A 22,451-nucleotide genomic window follows, 5' to 3' on the forward strand; every position below is an offset into this window, starting at 1 on the left:
ACAAGTCATTTGATTCCTTAGCATTAAATAAAGGTTAGGCATGTGAGAAAAGTTGTGAAAACTTGAAGTTGTGAAAAGCTTAGGTACCAAATATTAGGAAAAGGAAAACAAATATGAAACTTGAAATGACTTTTCTCTATATAACAATAATGCACTACACTTCTCATTCATGATTTTATTTCTTTCCATCGAAAATTTAGTCATCAAAATCGGGTTTTGATACTGCCTTTACGAATTAAATGCTTTAAATTCAAAAACAAGTAAATTAGTTATACATTTTAGTCCATAATTCAAAACATCGTGATATTTAAATGATAGTATTAATGCTTTTAGATTAAAGAGTGGAAAAGGCAGTTAAGACTGTGAACATGTTTGGTAAAACATTTAGTTGATAGTTGTAAAATGAGCTAATATCTTACAAGTTTATAATATATTTAATAAAAATAACTGATAAATTAAGTAATAAATATAAAATTATATAAAAAACAAATCTTATTACGTAAATAAAGGTTGTAGTTTTATACTAAAGTATACTTTTATACTAAAGTATGAAAGTGTTAAGATTTCATATTTCACAAATAATAAATGTTTTATTAGAATTGATTGTAATTAGCGATAATTATAAAATAAAAAATGAAGTTAATTGTTTAACGACTTTTAAGTTTAAAATTTTTGTCACAAATAATTATTTGACACTATATATTTATCTGTGGTTAACTTTGTAAAAAAAATTACAATAAAAAGATAAGTGTGTCATTAATTAGTGATGTCATTCAATAATTAAAAAATTAAGAATTCTTCTTTATATTTTAAAAAGGTATATGAGAAATTAATTAAAAAATGCATTGATTTTTGTAAAAGATTTCGAAATTGATATACAATTTAAGTTTCTTACAAAAAACACGTAAGTAGTAGAAAGAAATAATCATTTTGTAAAAATGTTGAAAATTAAATTTTAAAATATGCTTGACAATCATTATAATAGATTATTTTTTATACGCAATAGATAAAACAATTATCACGATTTGAACCATTTAAATTATATGAAAATATTTTTATTTAATATTAAAAAAAATCAAAATCACTAAACAATATAGTTTTCAAAGAAAACTTCCTAAACCTTAAAATCTTGAGATATTGATGAATTAGATTTGTTTTCAAAATTAAATATATTAAAAAATAATAAATCAATTTACCTTTCATATAAGGATATATTATTTTCTAAATATATATACAGTTTATATAATAGTTTTAACGATTGAGGTTGCTTTAAAAGTAATAAATTTTTCAAAACAATAATGAACGAAAACTTAAAATTTAAATAGAATTATAATAAACTATCTTATTACTAAAAACAACTCATTCTTTTGAAAAAAGTTTCAAAATCAATCTTAAGCCATTTTTGGTTAATCAATGATAAGCTTGGATGAATTAGTCTATCTTAACATTCTAATTATGGATTATTTTTGTCTTTATTATTTCTATCACAACTTCAACATTGAAAATGATACCCTAACGACCTAGATGGTTTTGAAATTGTTCAAATTGCTCAACTATTTGTTTTTATCTCAATAACACCAACCTTGTTATTCTATATTATTTAAAAATACAATATAAAATCGCATTCATACAGGCTTTTATGAAATTAGGAATAAAAAAAAGCAAAATTAATTCATCTAAATTTATTCATTTCAACATTTATTAGTTATTAAAATACTTTTTTGAAAATGAATATACATGAGTTTATTTGACTTAAGTGTAGAGTGGTTTTGACTCTTCCGAGGCTAAGAGAAAAAATATATATAAATGTATTGGTTGAAGGTGCAATTAAGTTTTTTTTTTTTCTTTATCTCACGGGATTTTCAAGCAACTTCAGATGTATTTAAAATTTTATATAAACTATTTTAAAAAACAACGAAATTGTATAATAAAAATCATTATCCACAGTTTAATGTATCGACCGCCATAGAAAACATGGTCAAAACTTTGACCAAATACTTATTTTGATGTTTGATTTTCAATGACTTGAGGTGAACGTGTTATCATTCTATGACTCGGCACTTACAAGGAAAAAAATCTTTATATAAATTAATATTTATAACAAAACCAATTTCAAAAATATTTCATACAAGGGAGAAAAGTCACTGTTATTTATCAAAGTAGAAAATCATGAAAGATTAATATTATTTCTAATTTATCTCTTCTTACAAAATGGGCATGTCGTTCTCTAACTTGCTTTTAAATTTAAATTATTTTAAAAAACTATTCATATGTTTATTTTGTTATTTTCCTCTTCAATGCATGTTTTAATTTTTATTATATAAAGTAATACGTTCGTGCTGCATCTTTATCTTAAATCTATGCTATGATTCTAATGACAAATTCAATAATCTATTTTGATTAAAAAAAAAAATCAATACAAACTCAAAATTTGACCAGGTGAATTTTCTCAGTTTAGCCAAATATATTATTTGTTGGTAAAATAATAGGTAAGATGTTGTTGAGTAGTATATGCTCTCTTGGCTTGGAATAAAAGATAGATAGAACAAAAGTGTTGGCATTGCTATCTCTTAGAAGGTTGATTTTGACCATTTGGTGGCTTACAATTTACAATCCAATTTTTACTTTATACTAAATAATAACTAAAGTGTGTAATTCATATATGTGTGCATTGTAGCACTTTTTCTTTAGAGGTAATTTTTAAAGTAAATAAATAAATAAAAACTTTACAAAAAGATTATAAATATTCATTATTTATTTTATTAATTTTTTTTTTAGAAAAAAAGGTTCATTCTCTTTAAAATGTTTTTAAAATTCCAAAATTTGAAATGATTTATTTTAAAAATAAATTATACCACGAAGAATATAAGAAGTAATGAATTAAGGTAGTCAATTTTTTGTTGTCATAGTAAGAGTTTTATTCTTTATTATATATTTAATTAACTTTTTATATCTTAAGATTTTGATTGAGAAAAAGTGTTAATAATGTACAGTTTTGAAAGTTTTAGTTACACACCTAAACTTCCAAAATAAAAATAAAAATATTTACTGGTAGGAAGGATATATATCCTAATAAATGGAGTTAATTTTAGTATTTGCCATAAATATTGTCAGCCGAGTATATTTATATAAAAGGTTAAATATGTTTTTGGTTTCTCAAGTTTAATTGAAATTTAGAATTAATTTATTTTTAAAAATTTTAACCAATTTAATCCTTCATTTTTTAGAAATACGTGGATTTAATCATCTAACAAAATTTTGTTAAGTTTATATGAAATTTTAAATACTTTTGATGATAGTATTTGAATTGTTTATACTGTTTGACATATCTTCACTTCAATGTTAACTTAAATATTACCATAAACACGTTTGAAATGTCACATAAATTTAATAAAATTTGGTTAAAATGACTAAATTCACACATTTTTAAAAATGATGACTAAATTGGTAAATTTTTTTGAAAAAAGACTAATTTTAAATTTCACTAAAATTTGAGTGACTAAAAATATATTTAACTCTTATATAAAATATAAAATTTGTTTATAATTGTTGATAGTTTAGGGTTTAAAATATGGTTTAAAAGTAAGATCATGATTTTCTTATTACTTTTGTTAAGTCGTACTTTTCTTCTAAAATCTCTCATTTGTTTTTTTTTTTTTTCTTCACTTTTAACAAAACTAACTAGATTGCCCCACGTCTTTTTCACCTGTCCAAACAACCTAAGTTTTCCTGTAACGAAACGGAACGTTAACAAAGTCCTTTTAGAACATAAAATAAGAAAATCAATTTTTATATTACTCCTCACGGAACTAGCATTTGAGTTTAGAAGAGACCAAAGATAAAAAAAATTATGTATTTAATAATTATATAAGTTAAATATTTGCGCAAATTTTTTATAATTTAAAACCATTTGAGGATACGTTTAGAAAATGTATTTATTTATGTAAAAATTAATTAAATATTTTAAAATATATAATATTACAAGTTACTGAATTCATGGTTCACTAAGAATGTTCGTAATTTAGATTGATATACACAAATTATATTTCATGAAAACTTTCAACTTTTGAAGAACACACGAAAAAGATGTTATGTTTCTTGCTACAGAAATGGTAATTAAATGAGATAGCATTTGTCCATGTGTCTCTATAAGTTAATTTTATACAATTATATTAAAATGTTTTGTCTAAAAACAACTCTTCAAATAGTCGCTATAAAAAAAATTTCTAACAATAATAAACATCATTTGTCTTAAATCAAAATTATAAAAAATAATATCAATACTTTTGATATATATATATATATATATATATATATATATATATATATATATATATATATATATATATATATATATATATATATATATATATATATATATATATATATATATATAAAGGTAAAGGAGAAAGGTCAAAGGACCCTAATGTTGATGTTTCAGATTTTAGCGTTTACACGATCTTTCATGATATTCCATAGAAAAAAAAGACGCGTAAACACCAATATTAGATTTCTTTTTCGGAAAATTAATTTTACATGAAAGTGTCAATATATATATATATATATATATATATATATATATATATATATATATATATATATATATATTAATAATTAATCTTGCAATTCGATATTGGATCAAATTCTTAATTTAAATCAAACATTAATTTATGATAAAAATGTGATAACAAAAGTCTTACGTCATTGTGTTATTCTTTTTGTGTTGGTCTACAGTGGAAATGATAATAAATAGAATTAATTAAAGTAAGTCTCAAAGTACATGAAATTTTTTTGAGTTGTTGATAATAACAAATATATTAGATTTTGTTTATAACAATTTATCTTTCTATTATTATATCTAAAATGTTTTGTAATTATATTTTATATATAAATAATACATAGATGTTATATTATATTTTGTTGTTTGATGATCAATTACAATAAATATATATAATACATAAAATATAACGGTTAAGAATTGGATTTAAAATATTTGACTATAATAAGTTAGAATCAAATATATTTTTTATTTTTCACTTCAAAATAACTTATTTGGTTTTTTTTAAAGGAATATATATATATATATATATATATATGTAATAAATTATGCAATTAATCTTAACAGTTGACTTTGATTAATAACTACAGAGCTGTTATTACAAATTCTTAATTCACTCGACCTTTTTGTGCCGTTAATTGAATTAGGATAACTGATATTTTAAATATTCATAAAGTAAGTAATTGAAGTGTAGGAAGAGAAAAAAAAAGGAAAAATATTTGTATTGGCAGAGGGAGTGGAATATTAGAATAATAAAATGAGATGGTGAAAAAAAGTTGAAGCATTTGAAGGAAATGAAGGTGGAAAAGAAAGGTATCTGATTCATTTGGAGAGAAAAAAAAAAAAGAAAGTGCGGAAGTTAAGAGTAGACTGAGTCAATTGTAAATTTCAAAAAAATCATTCATTCGTTAGTTCCAGTCTTAGACACGCACACAACGAGGCAATCTTTTTCCTTCTCTGTTCTTCTCAAATAATACTATTATTTTTTAGTTTAACTAAATAATGGTAATAATAATAATAATTTTTTTTTCTTCAGTTTTTAACCTTCTTTGCCGTACCACAAAGTGGTGGGTGTGGGTAGGTATTCCTGTGGATGCACAGTGCAGACTGAACAAACAAACACAGCGAAGATCCCTATGAAAATTGTTTCGATTTCTGGATCAAGCTCCAATTTTGAAGATAACCAAGGTCAGAAAACATCCCATGTTTTCTTTCCCCTCTCTGCCTCTTCTCGTTTTTCTACGCTTCATTCTCCAAAATCCATGTTTTTTTTCTTCTCTTGTTTAGCTCCTCTTTTGTTTGTCTCTTGGATTCGCCGTAACTGTTCCTGATTTGTGTGCTTTCAGATACCCTTTTCCCCCAATTGAAGTAAAACTCATCCGTTCAATTCAGAATTGTTTATTCAGTAAGAAAGGAATCTGCTTGAGATTAGCACTGGGAATTGGGGAAAGGTAGGATATGGATGGGGGAGAGGATCAGTTTTATGATACTCGTGAGGAATTGTGCTCTGTCTCTGATGGGAGTTCGGATTGTTCAGAATCAGATGAATCTAGTTCTGGTAATAACGGACATGTTACTAGGCACAAGGTGTGGGCAAAAGACCTTGCAAGTGTTAACCAGAGACGCCAGAATTTCTTGAGATGGATGGGTTTGGAGTCTGATTTGGATTATTCAACCAAGGGAGAGGAGTTTCAAGATCAACCTTGTGGGATTGACCGAATCACTGCTACAAGTGGGGCGGTTTTGAGGACTTCTCTTGCTGTTGAGGAGGGTCTTCCCTCTACCTCAAACCAGATTGTGCTGGATTCCTTGTCTGGTGAGGCTTCCGGTTCCCGTGAAAATCGCGAGAATTCGGCGTGTATGATAAGGAATTTGGATGATGGAACACAGTATATTGTGGATAAGCTGGGTCAGGATGGAACTCTAAGTACACTGCGTGTTTTGGGTTCGAACCAATTGATTAGCTTGGAGGAGTTTCAGAGAAATACTGGGCCTTCATCGATGGTTCGCAGACATTTGCAGAGAGATGCTGAAAACACAAGGTTGTTAGGAGTTGGAAAAAGAAAAATGAAGAGGGGTTGGCTAAAGACACTTGATTCTATTGCTTGTTTTGTTCATAATCACGGGCTTGATGAAACTAAGTGCAAAGACTGTGATTCAGTGGATGGAAGTGGGATACAAAGAGTTCGAGTTCATTCGTATAAAAAGCGGTTTAAGGAGCTTTCCTCCCTTTACACGGAGCAGGAGTTTAAAGCACATAAGGGTGTTATTTTGACAATGAAATTCAGTCTTGATGGAAAGTATCTGGCTAGTGGTGGTGAAGATGGGATGGTACGTGTGTGGAAGGTGGTTGAGGATGAGAGATCAAGTGAACTGGACATTCTGGACAATGATCCATCAAATATATATTTCAAAATAAATAATTTTTCATGTATCGCTCCCCTTGGTGTAGATAAAGAAAAATTAGTCAAACCGGAGAAGTTGAGAAGACCCCCTGAAGCAACCTGTGTGATTATCCCACCGAGGACCTTCCGTATATCGGCAAAACCTTTGCACGAATTCCAAGGTCACAGTGGGGACATTTTGGACCTTGCTTGGTCCAAAAGAGGGGTTAGTTTCCATATAAAGCAAGTTATTATTTGTCTTCTTATATTTTGCGCTATCTTTAAACTTGCATATGATTTAGTTTTCTGTAAAATTTAACTTACTGTAGTATATATTCTTCTTTACATGTTGCAGTTTCTACTGTCATCCTCTGTTGATAAGACAGTGCGCCTATGGCATGTGGGAATTGATAGATGTCTTAGAGTTTTCCCCCACAATAATTATGGTGAGTCTTTACTCTCTTGGTGTAGTTATGTATGTTGATACATGATTTGCATAATATTGGTTGTTCTGTAACGTGTTCCTCTAAATTTTTCATTTTTTGCTGAATATTGGTTTCTTACTATTGCCTTTGATGCAGTGACATGCGTCAATTTCAACCCCATCAATGATAATGTTTTCATCAGTGGCTCAATTGATGGAAAAGTGCGCATCTGGGAAGTTGTTAACAGTAGGGTTAGTGATTACATAGATATCAGAGAGATAGTCACAGCTGTGTGCTTCCGCCCTGATGGAAAGGTCTGTTTCACTATACATTTAACTGAAAATTTGTGGCAGGAAAATATGTTCTGCTTTGTTCCTCAAATTTGTTTTCTTATTCTTCCAGGGCACAATTGTGGGTACCATGGCAGGCAATTGCCGTTTCTATGATATCCAAGGTATGCACGTATTTGGCTTCATGAAAGTATATTCAGGTTATTGGTTTGTTGGTTCATTTGTACATTTCGTGTGAGTGATTGTTTTATATTGCTCTTTCTTCTGTATATAGATGTCCCTTGTTCCAGATTTGATTACTTTGATGTTATATTCTGCCTGTAGTATATAGAACAGAGTCCATACTTAAACCAATGATCTCACAAATGATTATGAGTAGCAGCTTCTAACAATCTTCATATTGTTGAATTCTCTTGTCTAGATAAACATCTGCAATTGGATGCTCAGTTGTGTTTACGAGGAAAAAAGAAGACATCAGGGAAAAGGATCACTGGCTTTCAGGTTGGTTACTTCTCTCACTCTTTCTGGTTTGGAATTTGCTTTTCTGTGCCACCCTATACAACACTGTTGGATACCGATCATTAATCATATCATATATGGCTAAATTTTGCAGTTTTCACCAACTGACCCGAGCAAATTATTGGTTGCTTCTGCTGATTCACATGTCTGTATACTTTCTGGAGATGACATAATCTACAAATTCAAGGGTAGGTTTACACATGTTTTATTCTTCTTTTGCTGCATCTTTTTAAGTAGGACAAAGTTTACATGCACAGAAACTCGTAGTGCTGTTCTGGAATAAAAATTAAGTTTTATATCACTAATCTGCATATTAAGGTTTGCATTAAACATCAACTTAGGTTACCAAGGTAGAGCTCCTATTCAGATTGGAGAACAACACCAAAACCACTCAAGGAGCTGCAATCCCATATACATTTCTTCCCTTTTAAGTATTAGAAACAAGCATTACTATATTGTTGTATTTAGGAAATAAAGTACATAAATTATTGCTTATTCCTCTTCTCTGCCTGCAGGTTTAAGAAGTGCTGGTCAGATGAATGCTTCCTTCACCACTGATGGGAAACATATCATCTCAGTAAGTGAGGATTCGAATGTATGTATCTGGAATTACAATGGCCATGATAGGAGCAATTCCAAAGCAAAGAAAGTTTGGTCTTCAGAGAGTTTTCTCTCCCACAACGCATCAATCGCTGTACCATGGTGTGGCATTGAGTCAATCCCAGGAACACTCTTATCGCCGTCGCTCGGAGATGATGCAAATCAGAGGTGTTCGCTGCCTTCGCCGGATTGTTTCTTCTTAAGCCGGGGATTTCTGTCAGAGTTGATCCCAAAGGTTTCTGCAACGTGGCCTGAGGAGGCACTTGTGGACTCATGTCAAACACAAACTGTTGTTTCTCCTACAATGTGTAAATCAGAGTACAAGTTCTTGAGAAGTGCTTGCAAGGGAATGTCTAATTCCCACTTATGGGGCCAAGTAATTGTGACAGCAGGGTGGGATGGATACATAAGAGTGTACCAGAATTATGGATTACCTGTTCGTGGCTGAAACTAAGTTTTTGGCTCATTTTCTGGGGCACTCCAAGGTTAGTGGCTATGCTCACATAGCAATATAGGGTTCTTGCATACAGTGAAATTTGCTACAATGCAAAGCTTTTCATTGTTTTCAAGTGTAGTAATATAGCAGCCAGGGCAATACTTCAGTACCTGATTGGAGATTGCCTTCACATGATATAGTATTCTTTATACAAAGTCCATATCAATTATATGATTCTTTAATTTTTAAGGACTGTTGGTTAAGATAATTGTAAGTTTCATTTTTGCTGATGGTCCTGCTCGAGTTGTAATTCATGACCATGTGTATATACAGAGGATTGTATTCTACTTTAATTTATACAAGAATTTTTGCTTACAGAACCTGAATTCAATGACTTTGTGCATGTTTAAGTAGCCAAAATGAAAAAATTACAGAACACTACTTCCTATGCTGAAAGTCCATTTTGAACTGCTATCCAAACATGTGTTTCATTGCCTGAAGGGTAGCAAATTGTTGTAACTTGATCTCATATTTAATGTTTTAAGTTTGATCATTTATCTTATTTTTATTTGAAAAATCGTCACATAGAACAAAAATGTCATTATTATATCTAGATGAGTATTGGAAGACAAACTAAATTGTTGAAAGAAGATTCTGAGGAATGAATGGTTTAAAAGTTATAATATAGATAATATGGAAGACACCCTTTTCTCCCTTTGGGTCTCTACCATTTGTAGTTTTCATTTTGATGTGCATAAAATTCTGTGATAGTTGTTTTCCACTGCAAGCTTATAATCAGGAGACAAATGTCAGTTGCATAAAAAAAGTAGATAAATGCCAATTGCGTGTAAAGTAATGGATGACACTGTTTTAAGCCACTAGTTTTACTTTCTATAAGGTGTGAGTAGAAAAAGATGCTTGTGAATTCATTACTCTAACCTAAAAGTTTATGGTTTATCCTATTGTTTATGCTCACATGGAAACTATAGTGACACATGACTGTGATTATTCGAATTAACTCAAACAAGTGATACGCTACATAACAGAAATTTGATGAGTGCAGTGTCAACCAGATACTAATTTTTTCAGAAGGAACACAAAAAATTGGGAGATTTTATCTTGAGATGACCCAAGAAGCATTTGTTTCATTATGAGTCAAACTTTGCTTGCAACTGTGATAGTGGTGAATAGAAATATATGGTACTTGACAATTCAGATATTTAAATTTAGTTTCATTTGAGAAAATATTATTCTTGGAATAGATGAACTCAATATGATTTGAAAATAAGGTCCTTGATTAATTATCTTATGTTGGACTAGAGTAGTTGAGACAATCACCTTGAACAACTCAATCTTGCTTTTTTTGTTTTTTCGTTTCAGGTGAATTTAATGTACAAAGTTGAGTCAGTTTGTGAAATTAAATTGAAAACAAATCATTAAAAGTAAAACCCAATCTGACAAGATATAAATAAGATTTGTTCCCATTGGATTTACTTAATATCTACTTTTAATGTTATTTAAACTGGGTAGGACTTAAAATATTTATCGGGAACTATATGTCATCAATTGGATTTGACAGAAATTATAATTAAGAAACCAAAAGTCTTTAATTATGAGATTATTGTTATGAAATAAAAATTAAATAATTATTTACCAAAATTGTAATTTCAGAAATGAGTTAAATATATTTGTATTATTAATTTAAGGAATTATATTATTAACAAATAAAAAATAATTATTAGTGTGACTTCTTAAACAATTCTTATAAAAACAGTAGATTTATCATATTTGATAGTTTAAAATTAAGTAATACAATGCAAATTTTTTTTATACGACTATTTTTTCCTTAATAATTTCAAACCAAATAACAAATATAATGTGAAATACTTAAGTTAATTTTATCACAGCAATCATTTGAATTTAAATTCCTAGATTCATATACGTAGTATGAAATATGTGTTCAAACACTTAGACTAATTGACTATTATTGCATTTAATATCCATTTACACAAATTTTCTCTAATAAATTCTAAAATAATTGTGCAACGCGCTTTAGAACCAACCTACACCAAAGCAACAAATGCAATATGGTAATTATTTAGAACTAATGAGTATTAAATAAAATTAAAGCAAAGCATTTGAAGTTTTAAGTGTATTAGGTTTGATTTTCAATGGAGTCTTCCTTCCCAACCAAATTTTAATTATTAGATTAGATCTTTAATTAATTGCCCAAATTAATGATTAAATAATATGCGTAGAGAAGAGCTGGATGCGAATAAAAATCTAAGATTGGGCCATGTTTGGACCATAAAAGAATGGGCCAGAAGAGTTTGATGAAAGGTATTGTTGCTATCATATGATATCATGTGGATAACGCTATCAGAATTGGTGCAGTCATTGGATGAAGTGCCAAATCCAACATAACATAATCATCCAAGTGGATACTTTACCTTCCACAAGTTTTTAAAAATATTTAAATTGATTCATTTTGATATTATTATTTTCTAGGGTTAAATATGTTTTTTTCTCTCAAGTTTCAGCAAAATTTAAAATTAGTTTCTTGTCAAAACTTTTGACCAATTTAGTCATTTATCTTTTAAAATGTGTGAATTTAGTCATTTTAATCAAATTTTGTTAAGTTTATCTGACGTTTCAAGCGCATTTCATGATAGTATTTAAATTATTTACATTGTTTGACACATTTTTGCTTCAATGTTAACTTAAATACTATCATAAAATGTGCTTGAAACGTCAAATAAACTTAACAAAATTTGGTTAAAATGACTAAATTCATATATTTTAAAAGATGAATGACTAAATTGGTATAAAGTTTTAATGAGAGACTAATTCCAAAATTCACTGAAACTTGAGGGACCAAAAACATATTTAACCCTATTTTTTATAATAAATTTTTTTCCAAATTTGATTCAACATTTATATTTACAGTACATAATAGTAATAATACATCTTAATAGATTGATATTATTTTAGGAAAATCATTTGTTGACGATTATTTTTCCTAGCATGTGTAAGTTATAGGTTATAATTTTTTTTTCACAAGCCGACAAATTTATAAACGTTTTAGTTTATTCACTAATTTATTTGAGATTAATTTTGTGTGAATCACTTAAATCGCGAGTCGAGTTGGATTAGCTTATGGATAATTCTTATCCACGAGCAAGAATTATGTCAAATCAAAACTAATCATGTCAAAAAAAATATTTCTTCAAAAATTACTAAGTTTTTTTTTCAAATGGTCTTAATTTGTAGAGATTTTATTTTTTTTATTTAGGGTTGTTGGGTTTCTTATATTTATTCATTGAAAAAAAATATATCATCTTATTCACTTAACTGCATAAAGAAAACAAAAAGTAGATATTCAGTGTTACACATGACATTGTTACCATGGTGATTTTGAAATTGTAATATTTTAAATAAGATAGAGAATAATTTTTAAAATAAATGTTAGTTAATCAAAAATGAAAAATATTAAATTAAATGTCAAGTATATAATAAGATTAATTTATCATAATTTATATAATAAGATTAATTTATCATAATTTACACCTTACATGTGATAATGATATGATATATGATTAAATAGGAGTTTATTAATTAATATCTGTATACATAATGACACCAGTTATACATTAACACAAGGTTAATACTCTTTTAACAATTTAGATAAATAAGATAGATTTAATAAGTTTTAAATATATGGTGGGAGAAGTTGTGGATTCAATTCCCACTAATAAAAGTTAATAACTAACATTTGAATAAAAAAATTACACAAACTCCATCTTCTTCTATTGTATGTTACAACGTGTTGATAAAAACAAGGTGACTTTTAAATAAATAATTAGTATATTATATTAAAAATTTGATGATGTATATTTTATATTTAGAAACTTTAAATTTTATATATATTAACGTGGTTTTAAACAATTAATTTTAAAATAAACAGATTAAAATTAAAATATAACGTGATATTAAAGAATGTTTTTATTAAAATAAGCAGTGTAAAGTACCATGGATAAAATGCCATAAAAAATTATGATGCATAAAAAGAAAATAATAGCAGTAACTTATAAAGTGACGCGATAACTAATAATAAAATTGAAAAGTTATAAAACAATAATGAGTTAATAAAGTGACAAAGATCACTCAACCAACAAAAAATATATTTCCCGTGCCAATTTGCTTAGAATTTCCTAATAAACGCAACAACTTTTTCTTTTCAATATTTTTTGATTTATTTCTTAAGAATATTTTCGCTTAGAATTTCCTAATACCAAACGCTACAACTTTTTCTTTTCACTATATTTGATTTATTTTTTAAGAAGATTTTCGCCAAGGCACGGATCCACCTCCTAACTTAACTCACGTATGAATTACAAAATCCATATTAAGAGTTGATGACTTAGCAGTTGCAAGGATTCTTGTTTCTAGAACATTATAAAGTCTTATATTCTATATTATTATTATTATTATTATCATAAGTTAATTGATCATGCATTTATTAAATTATTTAACATTATTTATTACTTTAATCTATTATGATGGACAAACGTCTTCATAATATCACCAAATCATTTTTTGGAACCTACATTATTATATTATACATGATGATACAAATCAAACAATTTTAGTATTTAAGACGAAAATTCTTTAAAAGGTGTGTAAAATATAATAAGGAGAGAGTAAACAAAGTGTTTAAATCAATTATAAATCTATACTTAAAGATTTTATTCCATTTTTTAAATAAGACAAACTGTACTTGCACAATTTTAATACACAAAAGTTTGTACAACAAATATAAATTAAAAAAAAAGGCAAAAATTTAGGATAGGATGACATGATAAAAAGAGAAGAAAAAACTGTGTATCATTAAAATAACTTGAAATATAGATTTTAATTGTTTAAATAATCAAGAAATTTATCATATCGAAAAGAACTGACCATATAGTAACAATACTATATAAGTACATCGTTATTAAATTTTACACTAACTAATACAAAACTTTTATAAAATGAATAACATATATCTTCAGATAATTAGTAGTTTAATAAAGACTTTTTTAAACAATATGATATTATTGGTGTAATGGTCTAAATTGATTTGTTGCATAGCACGAGTGACCAATCACTCGTCCATGGATTGCTATGATTAGTTTAACAAAAAATGTAGTTGGAAAATAATTTTTCTTCAAAAGCACGCTCTCGCTTCCACGGGGAGCATGTTAGTAGGTCCCACGCAAATACCATGAGAGAAAGATACTCTTTGAAGAACAACCACCACATGGGGCAACCCGACCCCATGTTCTTGTTCTCTTATTTACTTGTTTTCTTCTATTTACAAGTTCTGTTGTCCACTTATAATAACTCCAATCGAACTTTCTTGTATAATTTTGTATTATCCCCAGATAAACAAGTACAGCTACATCCCAGAAACAGAGCAATAAATAAACAATATGTACAATTAGAGTTTTCCTGGCACTTTCATTTCTAATCTAGCTAAGATCCAAGTTTAACATAACCCAAGCTCCATAATCATTGTATCATCATGGAAACCCAATCTAACTAGCATCTAAAGCAATCATATTTTAGACTTTTGCTTCCAATAATAAAATAAAACCAGCAAGTTTCCTATTTTTTAGCCTAAGAGATGATCAAGATAATTATACATGACATAGTTAATTATATTATACCCTAGATATATATGAAGATCCTATGTGCAAAGTTAACCCTCCTATCATTATCTTGACTCTATCAAGAGAGAGTAGAACAATATTAGGGTTGCTCTCTCTCCAGACTTACGTGTGTGTGTGTGTTGCAGTGTCCCAAGAAACTTCAAAATTCAAGGTGCTTGAGTAGGTCAAAAGCAGCCTTTGGACCCCCAGAAATCATGAATTCAGAAGTGGCCCATAACCTTGTGGCTTCAGCTAAGTTGGATCCCAATTTTGAGGTTGAGGTTTCGTTACAGTCAGCAAAGTATTTGCCGGAGATATCGGACAGCCTCGGATGAGTTGCCACATAACATGTTGTAGCAGCTGCCTACATTTTTATTTGCGTTGCAACAAATCAGCACAAGAGAGTTAAAGACGATGACAGAAAAAATACTTGTATTCAAGAATTAAACTACTTATTTATTTATATCTTCAATTGTCATTTGAAAATTATCTCATTAGGAAGGACAGACAATAGGCAATAATGAGTCATGATGAACGCGTACACTATTTTGAATTACCTGAGGAATGGTCTTTAGGAGCTTGGAAGCCAAAAAAAACACTAAATCTGCAAATTTAGTTTAGAACATGAAAGGGAAAATGCCAAAATCAATGACCATAATCATACAAAAAATAGAAGCTAAAGCAAGATTGGATTGTTTGTTTGGTTCCAACCTGTGAGTAAACCCTCACGCTCCCTAGTGAGTCTGGTTCTCACAATCCCAGGATGAACACAGTTAACAGTAACGTTGGCCCCCATTTGCTGCAGAAATCAATTAATTTATTAATATTATACAGTGTCAAAGAAATAAAATATGATATAAACCAATCTAGAAGCAAGAACGGGGTTAAACGAATCCAATTTCTGGGAAAAACATGATTACTGAGTAGGGAAACAAACAAATGTGACTTTTTGAGATGGATAGGATCATAGACAGATATTGCATTGCATGTGAATTAATTAAATATAAATGCGAAATGATTATGAACATAGCAAGTGTTTGTTCTACCTGGAGTCTACGTGCAAGCTCCTTAGTGTGGAAAACGTTAGCGAGCTTGGAAAGAGCATAAGCACGTGTGGCGTCGTAATGGCTGGGGGACACGAGACAAATTTCAGTCCAAAGATGCGTGCAGTGTTTCATAAACACGTATACATCACGTTCACATCATTTCAACTTAGATTGACTATTTTTTTTTTTTTCAAAACACACTTTATTGTTAGCAATAAGAAACTAAAAATGATTGTCACAACTCATAACAACACTCGTGTTGTTGTTGTTATTGCCACCTTTTGTTACGGCTTATAAGAGCCAGATACGAAACCGCATCGCCGGAAAACCACCCGTGAATGCTGGACGACACGTTCACTATCCGACCCTGCACTCCCGTCTCCTTCGCCGTTTCAGCCATCGTCTTCACCAACAACTTTGTCAACAGAAAATGGCCTACCAAAAGCATTTCCTTCACTCATTAATTAATTAAATAATTAATTAATCTTACATTATTGCAATTGATTATTTCTTATCCAATCACACGAGCACTTTCTACTCTCTACTTTAATTAATCGTTAGTTAATTTCTCACCAAGGTAATTAGTGGCGAAGGTCATTTCAACTCCGTCTTCAGATATAGCGTGTTCATGCGCAAACTTCCCGGCGTTGTTTCTAATATTCATTCATTCAAATTCACGGATGAGAATCCTGGTAATGATATCAATTTTTTTTTTCTTTTCTTTTCGAGGTTAGATAAAAATGGAAATAAAACAATTGAAGCATGAGACGGTTATTGTTTCACATACATGAGAAGATGGAGAGGCAAACCGAGAGAATGGAACTGACTGACGAAGCTTCTAACCGAATTGAGCGAACTTAGATCAAGAGCCATAACAATGATCTCCGAATCAGGACACTCTGATACTATACGCGCTTTCGCGTCTTCCGCAGCTTTCACACTACGCGCCGGCAGAATCAACCTCGCTCCACGTTTCGCCAACACACGCGCCGTTTCAGCTCCGATTCCAGACGTAGCACCTGATAATAACAACACCGCACATAATTTTCATAAATACTAATGAGAACATATTAATTATTACAAGTCGGTCTGGAAATAATTTACCGGTGATGATGGCGGTGAGGAAGCGGAGATCGGCGCGGTTTTCGGTGACTTGTTCGGCGGTGGATTTGGAGCCGAAGCCGCTTGGACCGGCTGAGCCGAGAAGGTATCGAAGTGTGTCGATCATGTTAGTAGTGAGAACTGAAAAATATATGTAGTGTGTGGTTTTGGATTTGCAGTGAATGTTGGAGTGGACGTTACTCTTGTCTTGAGTGAGTGAGCGAGCGAGGAGTTTAGAGTGTGATATCGGAGTATAATATTGGGGAAATTAAATAGAATTGTTGTTGCGATTGTTGGTGTGGAGGTTTTTGTGATGACAGAGAAAAGGAAGGGGTTGAGTTGAGGACTTGACTTTGGGTTGTACTGTGAAAAAGGTGTTACTCTTTTTCACTGTCAGGTTTTGCAGATGCTGCTACTGCAATATACAGCTCTGCATTAATGTCAATGAAAGAGTGTGAGAGGGGAAGAAAGAGAGAATGGTGAGGAAAATAAAAAAGAAGAAAGAAAAGTGAGAGAGGAATGATAAAGAGGAAAGAAAAAGAGGCGTGAGCGTGATACTGATACTGTCACAAACAGATTGGTTAAAGGCTACACACAGCACAAATCAAAAAGAAGATGCACACATATATACATATATAATGTATGTATATATCATTATAGTAAGCATAAAAATCTTATTAATATAAATATATATATTTATTTATTACTGACACTTGGTGAGGAAGGTAGGCTACAGAAAGAAGGAATCGAGAAGAGATAAAAAATGGAAAAACAAACACACGGTGCTGGTAGATACAAATTACACATTTTCCACGCTTGTACTGTAAAGAATAAGGATTAAATATAATTTTGAGACCTTTGAAATTAATTAGTCCATTTTAAAATTTTAGATAGATTTAATTTTTTATCTTTCGAAATATATGAATTTAGTCATTTCAATCAAAATTTATTAGGTTTATTTGATGTTTTAAGCGCATTTCAAGATTGTATTTGAGTTATTTATACTATTTGACATATTTTTATTTTAATATTAAATCAAATATTATTATGAAACGTGCTTGAAATGATAAATAGACTTAACAAAATTTGATTAAAATGATTAAATTCACATATTTTAAAAGATGAATGACTAAACTCATCTAAAATTTTAAAATAAACTAATTTTAAAATTCACTAAGAGTTAAAAACTAAAAACATATTTAACTCGTAGAATAAAATAAAAGATATACCTTATATTCCGTATATCATAATTTAAATTTTATATATAATGTAATTTTATAATAATCTAAGTTCAGAATGAAAATAGCGGTAAATAATATGTTTTTTATATATAAATTAGAATGGAAATAATTAAAGTTTTTACAAAATAGTGCGGAAGAGTGAGTGAGAGGGTGTTTATTAATTAATAAATTAAATATATTTTTTCTCTTAACTTTTAGTAAAAAAGTTAAAATTAGTTCATTTTAAAATTTTGATAAAATATAGTCTCTTAATTTTATAAATTTGTGAATTTAATTCTTTTAATCAAATTCTATCAATTTTATTTAATATTTCAGACATGTTTCTTATTTAACAATAAAATTAAAATGTGTTTAATGATATCGATAATTTAAATATTATTACAAAATATGTTTAAAATATCAAATAATTCAATAAAATTTTGATAAAAAAACTAAATATACTAACTTTTAAAATTGTAGGCTAAATTAAATTAATATTTCATATGACGATTAATTTTAAATTTCCTTAAGAGATGAAAAAGTATTTATCCTTAATTAATTGTTTTGATGAGGTAGTGTTTGGGATGAGGTTTTGGGTTTGTGGGGAATTAAAATGAATGTGTGTGCGAGGGAAAGACACCGATGAGATATAGTGCTTTTTATTTCTTGGCACCACTCGTCACCATGGCTAATCTGGTTATCATTATACCCATCTTTTAAGAACCAAAGTCATACCCGTACACTGTTTATTCAATAAATTATATATTTTAATAGAGAAAGAAACACTTAAAAAGTTCTCATGTATGCAAAGATAAAGCGAAAAATAAGTTAGAAAAAAGTATTATAAAAAATAGTTAGAGTTTAATTATACCAAATCTTAACTGGTGTCTTTATACTAAGATTATGAAACTAAAAGAACTGTTTTTTATTAAGATAGAAGAAATGCCCTGTTTTATGATTTTTTGATGTTTTCTATGTAGATTTTAATACTTTCTTTTAATCTGTATACTTTCAGGACATTCATTAATCAAGTTTATCATAATTATAAAAATAGTTAAATATGTTTCTTATAATAAATTATTCATTAAAATTATATTTTATCATTTATCTATCAATTTTGTACCTATTTCAAAATATTATCATGGTAGTAAATAATAGGTAATATTGTTAGTTTTTTTTCTCATACTTATACATTCAAGAAGATTTTATTTTGCTTTTATAAAATATAGAATCAAAATGGAGAAGTATTTTAAAATAACGAGATTTTTAATAAATAATTTAGTGAAAAAATATATTTAATCCTTTTAAGAAAGTCATTGTAAATGTTATTAAATGTAATTTTTCAACATTTTTTATTAATCTTGCATATTTTTTTATTTACACTTCTATTTTTATTCTTTCTAAAAAAATCTATCTTCTTAAAGCTCACCCTTATCTAGGGGCATCTTTCTCACATTGACTTTTTCATAATTAACTTCTACAATGCATGTTAAATCAATGCACTCACCTTTTCACACCATCATTCATTGCTTCTCTTTTACACTTTTCTTCAATCAATGCAATTTTTTACATCATAAAAAAACTCATTTAATCTTACATCAAGTTTATCATATGATGGTAGAAAATATTTTCTTTATTTTAGTGAATTAGAATACTAGTTATATAAATTATAACAAACATTCTATGCTATTCATGATAATAGTCTTTTTAATTTTTCTTTTCCAAATTTCAGTCATTTTAAAATTTCGAAGTTATACTTTTTCAATAATGCTCTAAGACATGGGTAAAAGGATAAACTAATACTTGACATACAAATTATAAAGTATGATACTTGATTGTAAATTTTCGAGTTATTTTCACTTCATATTTTATATTTGAAATATGTTTTTACTCTTATTTATAAAATGATAATAAAATCATATAAAAGTAAGGATATATTTAGAGAGGAGGAAGAACAAAATATGAAGTAATGGGTGTTGTCGGTTGATTAATAAAATATAGTAAATGCAAGAAATTGGGAAGAGAGATAAACAATGCACAAGAATCTATGTAAGTACACCAAATAATTTATATTACGCCCTTGCTTTTTTTTTTTCTAAGGATTATTTTATAGAAACTAAAAGTATAATATTTTGTATTAGAATAAAATAATTATACAACTTTTTATTGCATTCATTTTTTCTTTTCAGCCCATACATAATACATGTGTATATAAATTATTTAATATAATTAAATTTTTAAATGTGAAAGTAGATTATAACACATCTCTATTTCTAGGGTTTCGTTATTATTTTTAAGGGTTTTTATGAAAAATTATTCTAACATAAAGACCTTATAATATATATTCTCATAATTTTCAAGTTAGAAGAATATTTTTTTATTTATATCATCTAAGATTTCATTTTTAATGTTACGTCGGTCAAGAAGCAATCGGGAAATTTTAAAAGATTTAAATCTTAATCTTATGACTTATATATATGACTTTTCAAATAAAGATGTTTAAGGTGGTGAGGGATTAAAAAAAGATGGTAGTTGTAATGTATCATTATAATGTGAAAAAAATTATAATATATTTCAAAATATTTTTAATGAATATTAATATCATTAATATAAATCTTACAAGAATGGAAAAAATTATTCCTTAAAAATATCACTAAATTAACATTTAAAGACAAAAAAATAGAGACTACGTAGTCAAAACATTATTTTATAAATTCAAAATTATTAGTATTTGAAATAGTCTATATTGTCAATAAAAAATTATAACCGATATATGAATTAAAATTTAAATTATTCTCTAATCCTAACTACGGAATTTTAGTTATTTCCTGTTATTAATTCTAAATTAGTTTAAAATTTAATTAAGTCTAATTTATAAATAAATTCAAATTCGAGATGAACTCTAGTTATTTTTGAAGCAAGTTTAATACTCTTCATGTACTTAATCTTTTTTGCAAATAGGTTATGCACCATATTTATTTTGAAATGAGACATAAATGTACTAATTTATTTAGTGTACACTTTCCCAAAAATTTTGTTGTAAGCTTCATCTTTTAATTACTAAAAGTTACTTTTGCATATAAATTAATTTAAATGGTGGTCACTATGTTTTAACACCAATATTATTAGTTCATAGTCAATGTATCAGAAAAAGTATGAGCTTAATTCACGAGTAATTGCAAACTTTTCTTCCACTTCTATCCATTATTTTTTTTAGTACCATACCTAATTCTGGATTTGCGGATATAATAAGTTTCAAATCTTGAATCATTCAACGTATAAAATACTTTAATATCACTTCCAATAAAAAAAAACAATAAATTTATAGATCTTAATTTTTAATATGAAAATAAAACTCTACTGTGTAAGTCTTAATTCTTATTTACTGTGTCTAAATTATGATTTTTATTTGTAATAAATTTATGATTAAAACGTGGTATATATAAACAAAATAAAATTTAATATTAAGAAAATGGAAGACTAATAAAGTGGACTGTACAAAAAGTGTAAATATAAATATATAAATACACATTGCAAACGCTAAACAAATTTAATATTTTGAAATGATCGACAGAATAGAAAGAAAAAAAAAGGTCATGGAAGTAAAAGATAGAGTTAAACATATTTAATATATCGAGTTCATGTGTAACATGAATCATAGTCGTCGCACTTAAAATATGCATTGTTTTGCAGACTGATTTGACTTTGGATATAAATGTGAACAACACCAAAGCATGCATTTAACGTTTGCCTATCATCATTGTGTGCAATGAAACATAAGACCTGAATTTTGCTGATACAATGAATTCAAAACTCATGTGATCACAAATAATTATGAGTTAAAAGGAGGGTTAATTTATAAAAAAAAAATCTTTTTTATATTATCGATCTATGTCTATTTTTTAAAAAGTTATGTACAGGAAGTCGTGTTTTGTGGGCACGACTTTAATCTGAAATCGTCAATTTCATTGAATATTTTTTGTATTGATGTCATTAATACTAAATACGATTTTAGCATTTTTAAGATTAAAATTTTTAAAAACATTGTTAACTTGTGCACATAAAATATGACTTAACTCTTATCTATAACTTTTTTAAAACAGACCTATATTGGTAATATCAAAAAGAAATCATTTCATATATTTAATATATAGGATACGGTATGAACAAGGATATGCATGT

At 28.1% G+C, this 22,451-nt stretch overlaps 2 protein-coding genes across 4 annotated transcripts; one reads left to right on the forward strand and one right to left on the reverse strand.

Moving 5' to 3' along the window:
* The first annotated feature begins 5,412 nt into the window (after nt 1–5,412).
* Nucleotides 5,413–9,592, forward strand: LOC114178176 (uncharacterized). Of its 3 annotated transcripts, XM_085671501.1 has the most exons (9): nt 5,414–5,498; nt 5,595–5,746; nt 5,905–7,168; nt 7,298–7,388; nt 7,524–7,681; nt 7,770–7,821; nt 8,079–8,158; nt 8,271–8,364; nt 8,692–9,592. In XM_085671501.1, the coding sequence occupies exons 3-9, from the start codon at nt 6,017–6,019 to the stop codon at nt 9,222–9,224; spliced, it is 2,160 nt and encodes a 719-aa protein (XP_085527627.1). In that variant the 5' UTR covers nt 5,414–5,498; nt 5,595–5,746; nt 5,905–6,016; the 3' UTR covers nt 9,225–9,592. The 3 variants fall into 3 exon arrangements, with proteins under 3 accessions (XP_085527628.1, XP_085527627.1, XP_027919732.1); XM_085671502.1 differs by having other exon boundaries at nt 5,413–5,498; nt 5,595–7,168; XM_028063931.2 differs by lacking the exon at nt 5,414–5,498 and having other exon boundaries at nt 5,581–5,746.
* Nucleotides 9,593–14,595: 5,003 nt separating this feature from the next.
* Nucleotides 14,596–17,660, reverse strand: LOC114174962 (NAD(P)-binding Rossmann-fold superfamily protein). Its single transcript, XM_028059698.2, has 8 exons — nt 17,053–17,660; nt 16,736–16,967; nt 16,522–16,601; nt 16,227–16,383; nt 15,949–16,030; nt 15,614–15,701; nt 15,460–15,506; nt 14,596–15,266 (listed from the first exon to the last, which is right to left on the reverse strand). Exons 1-8 carry the CDS (start codon nt 17,174–17,176, stop codon nt 15,063–15,065), a joined length of 1,014 nt encoding a protein of 337 aa, XP_027915499.2. The 5' UTR covers nt 17,177–17,660; the 3' UTR covers nt 14,596–15,062.
* Between the last annotated feature and the right edge of the window lie 4,791 nt (nt 17,661–22,451).

This window comes from Vigna unguiculata, chromosome 3 (assembly GCF_037176805.1).
Source record: "Vigna unguiculata cultivar grain cowpea cultivar isolate G323 ecotype 2 chromosome 3, ASM3717680v1, whole genome shotgun sequence".
In the NCBI taxonomy this organism is placed as follows: Eukaryota; Viridiplantae; Streptophyta; class Magnoliopsida; order Fabales; family Fabaceae; genus Vigna; species Vigna unguiculata.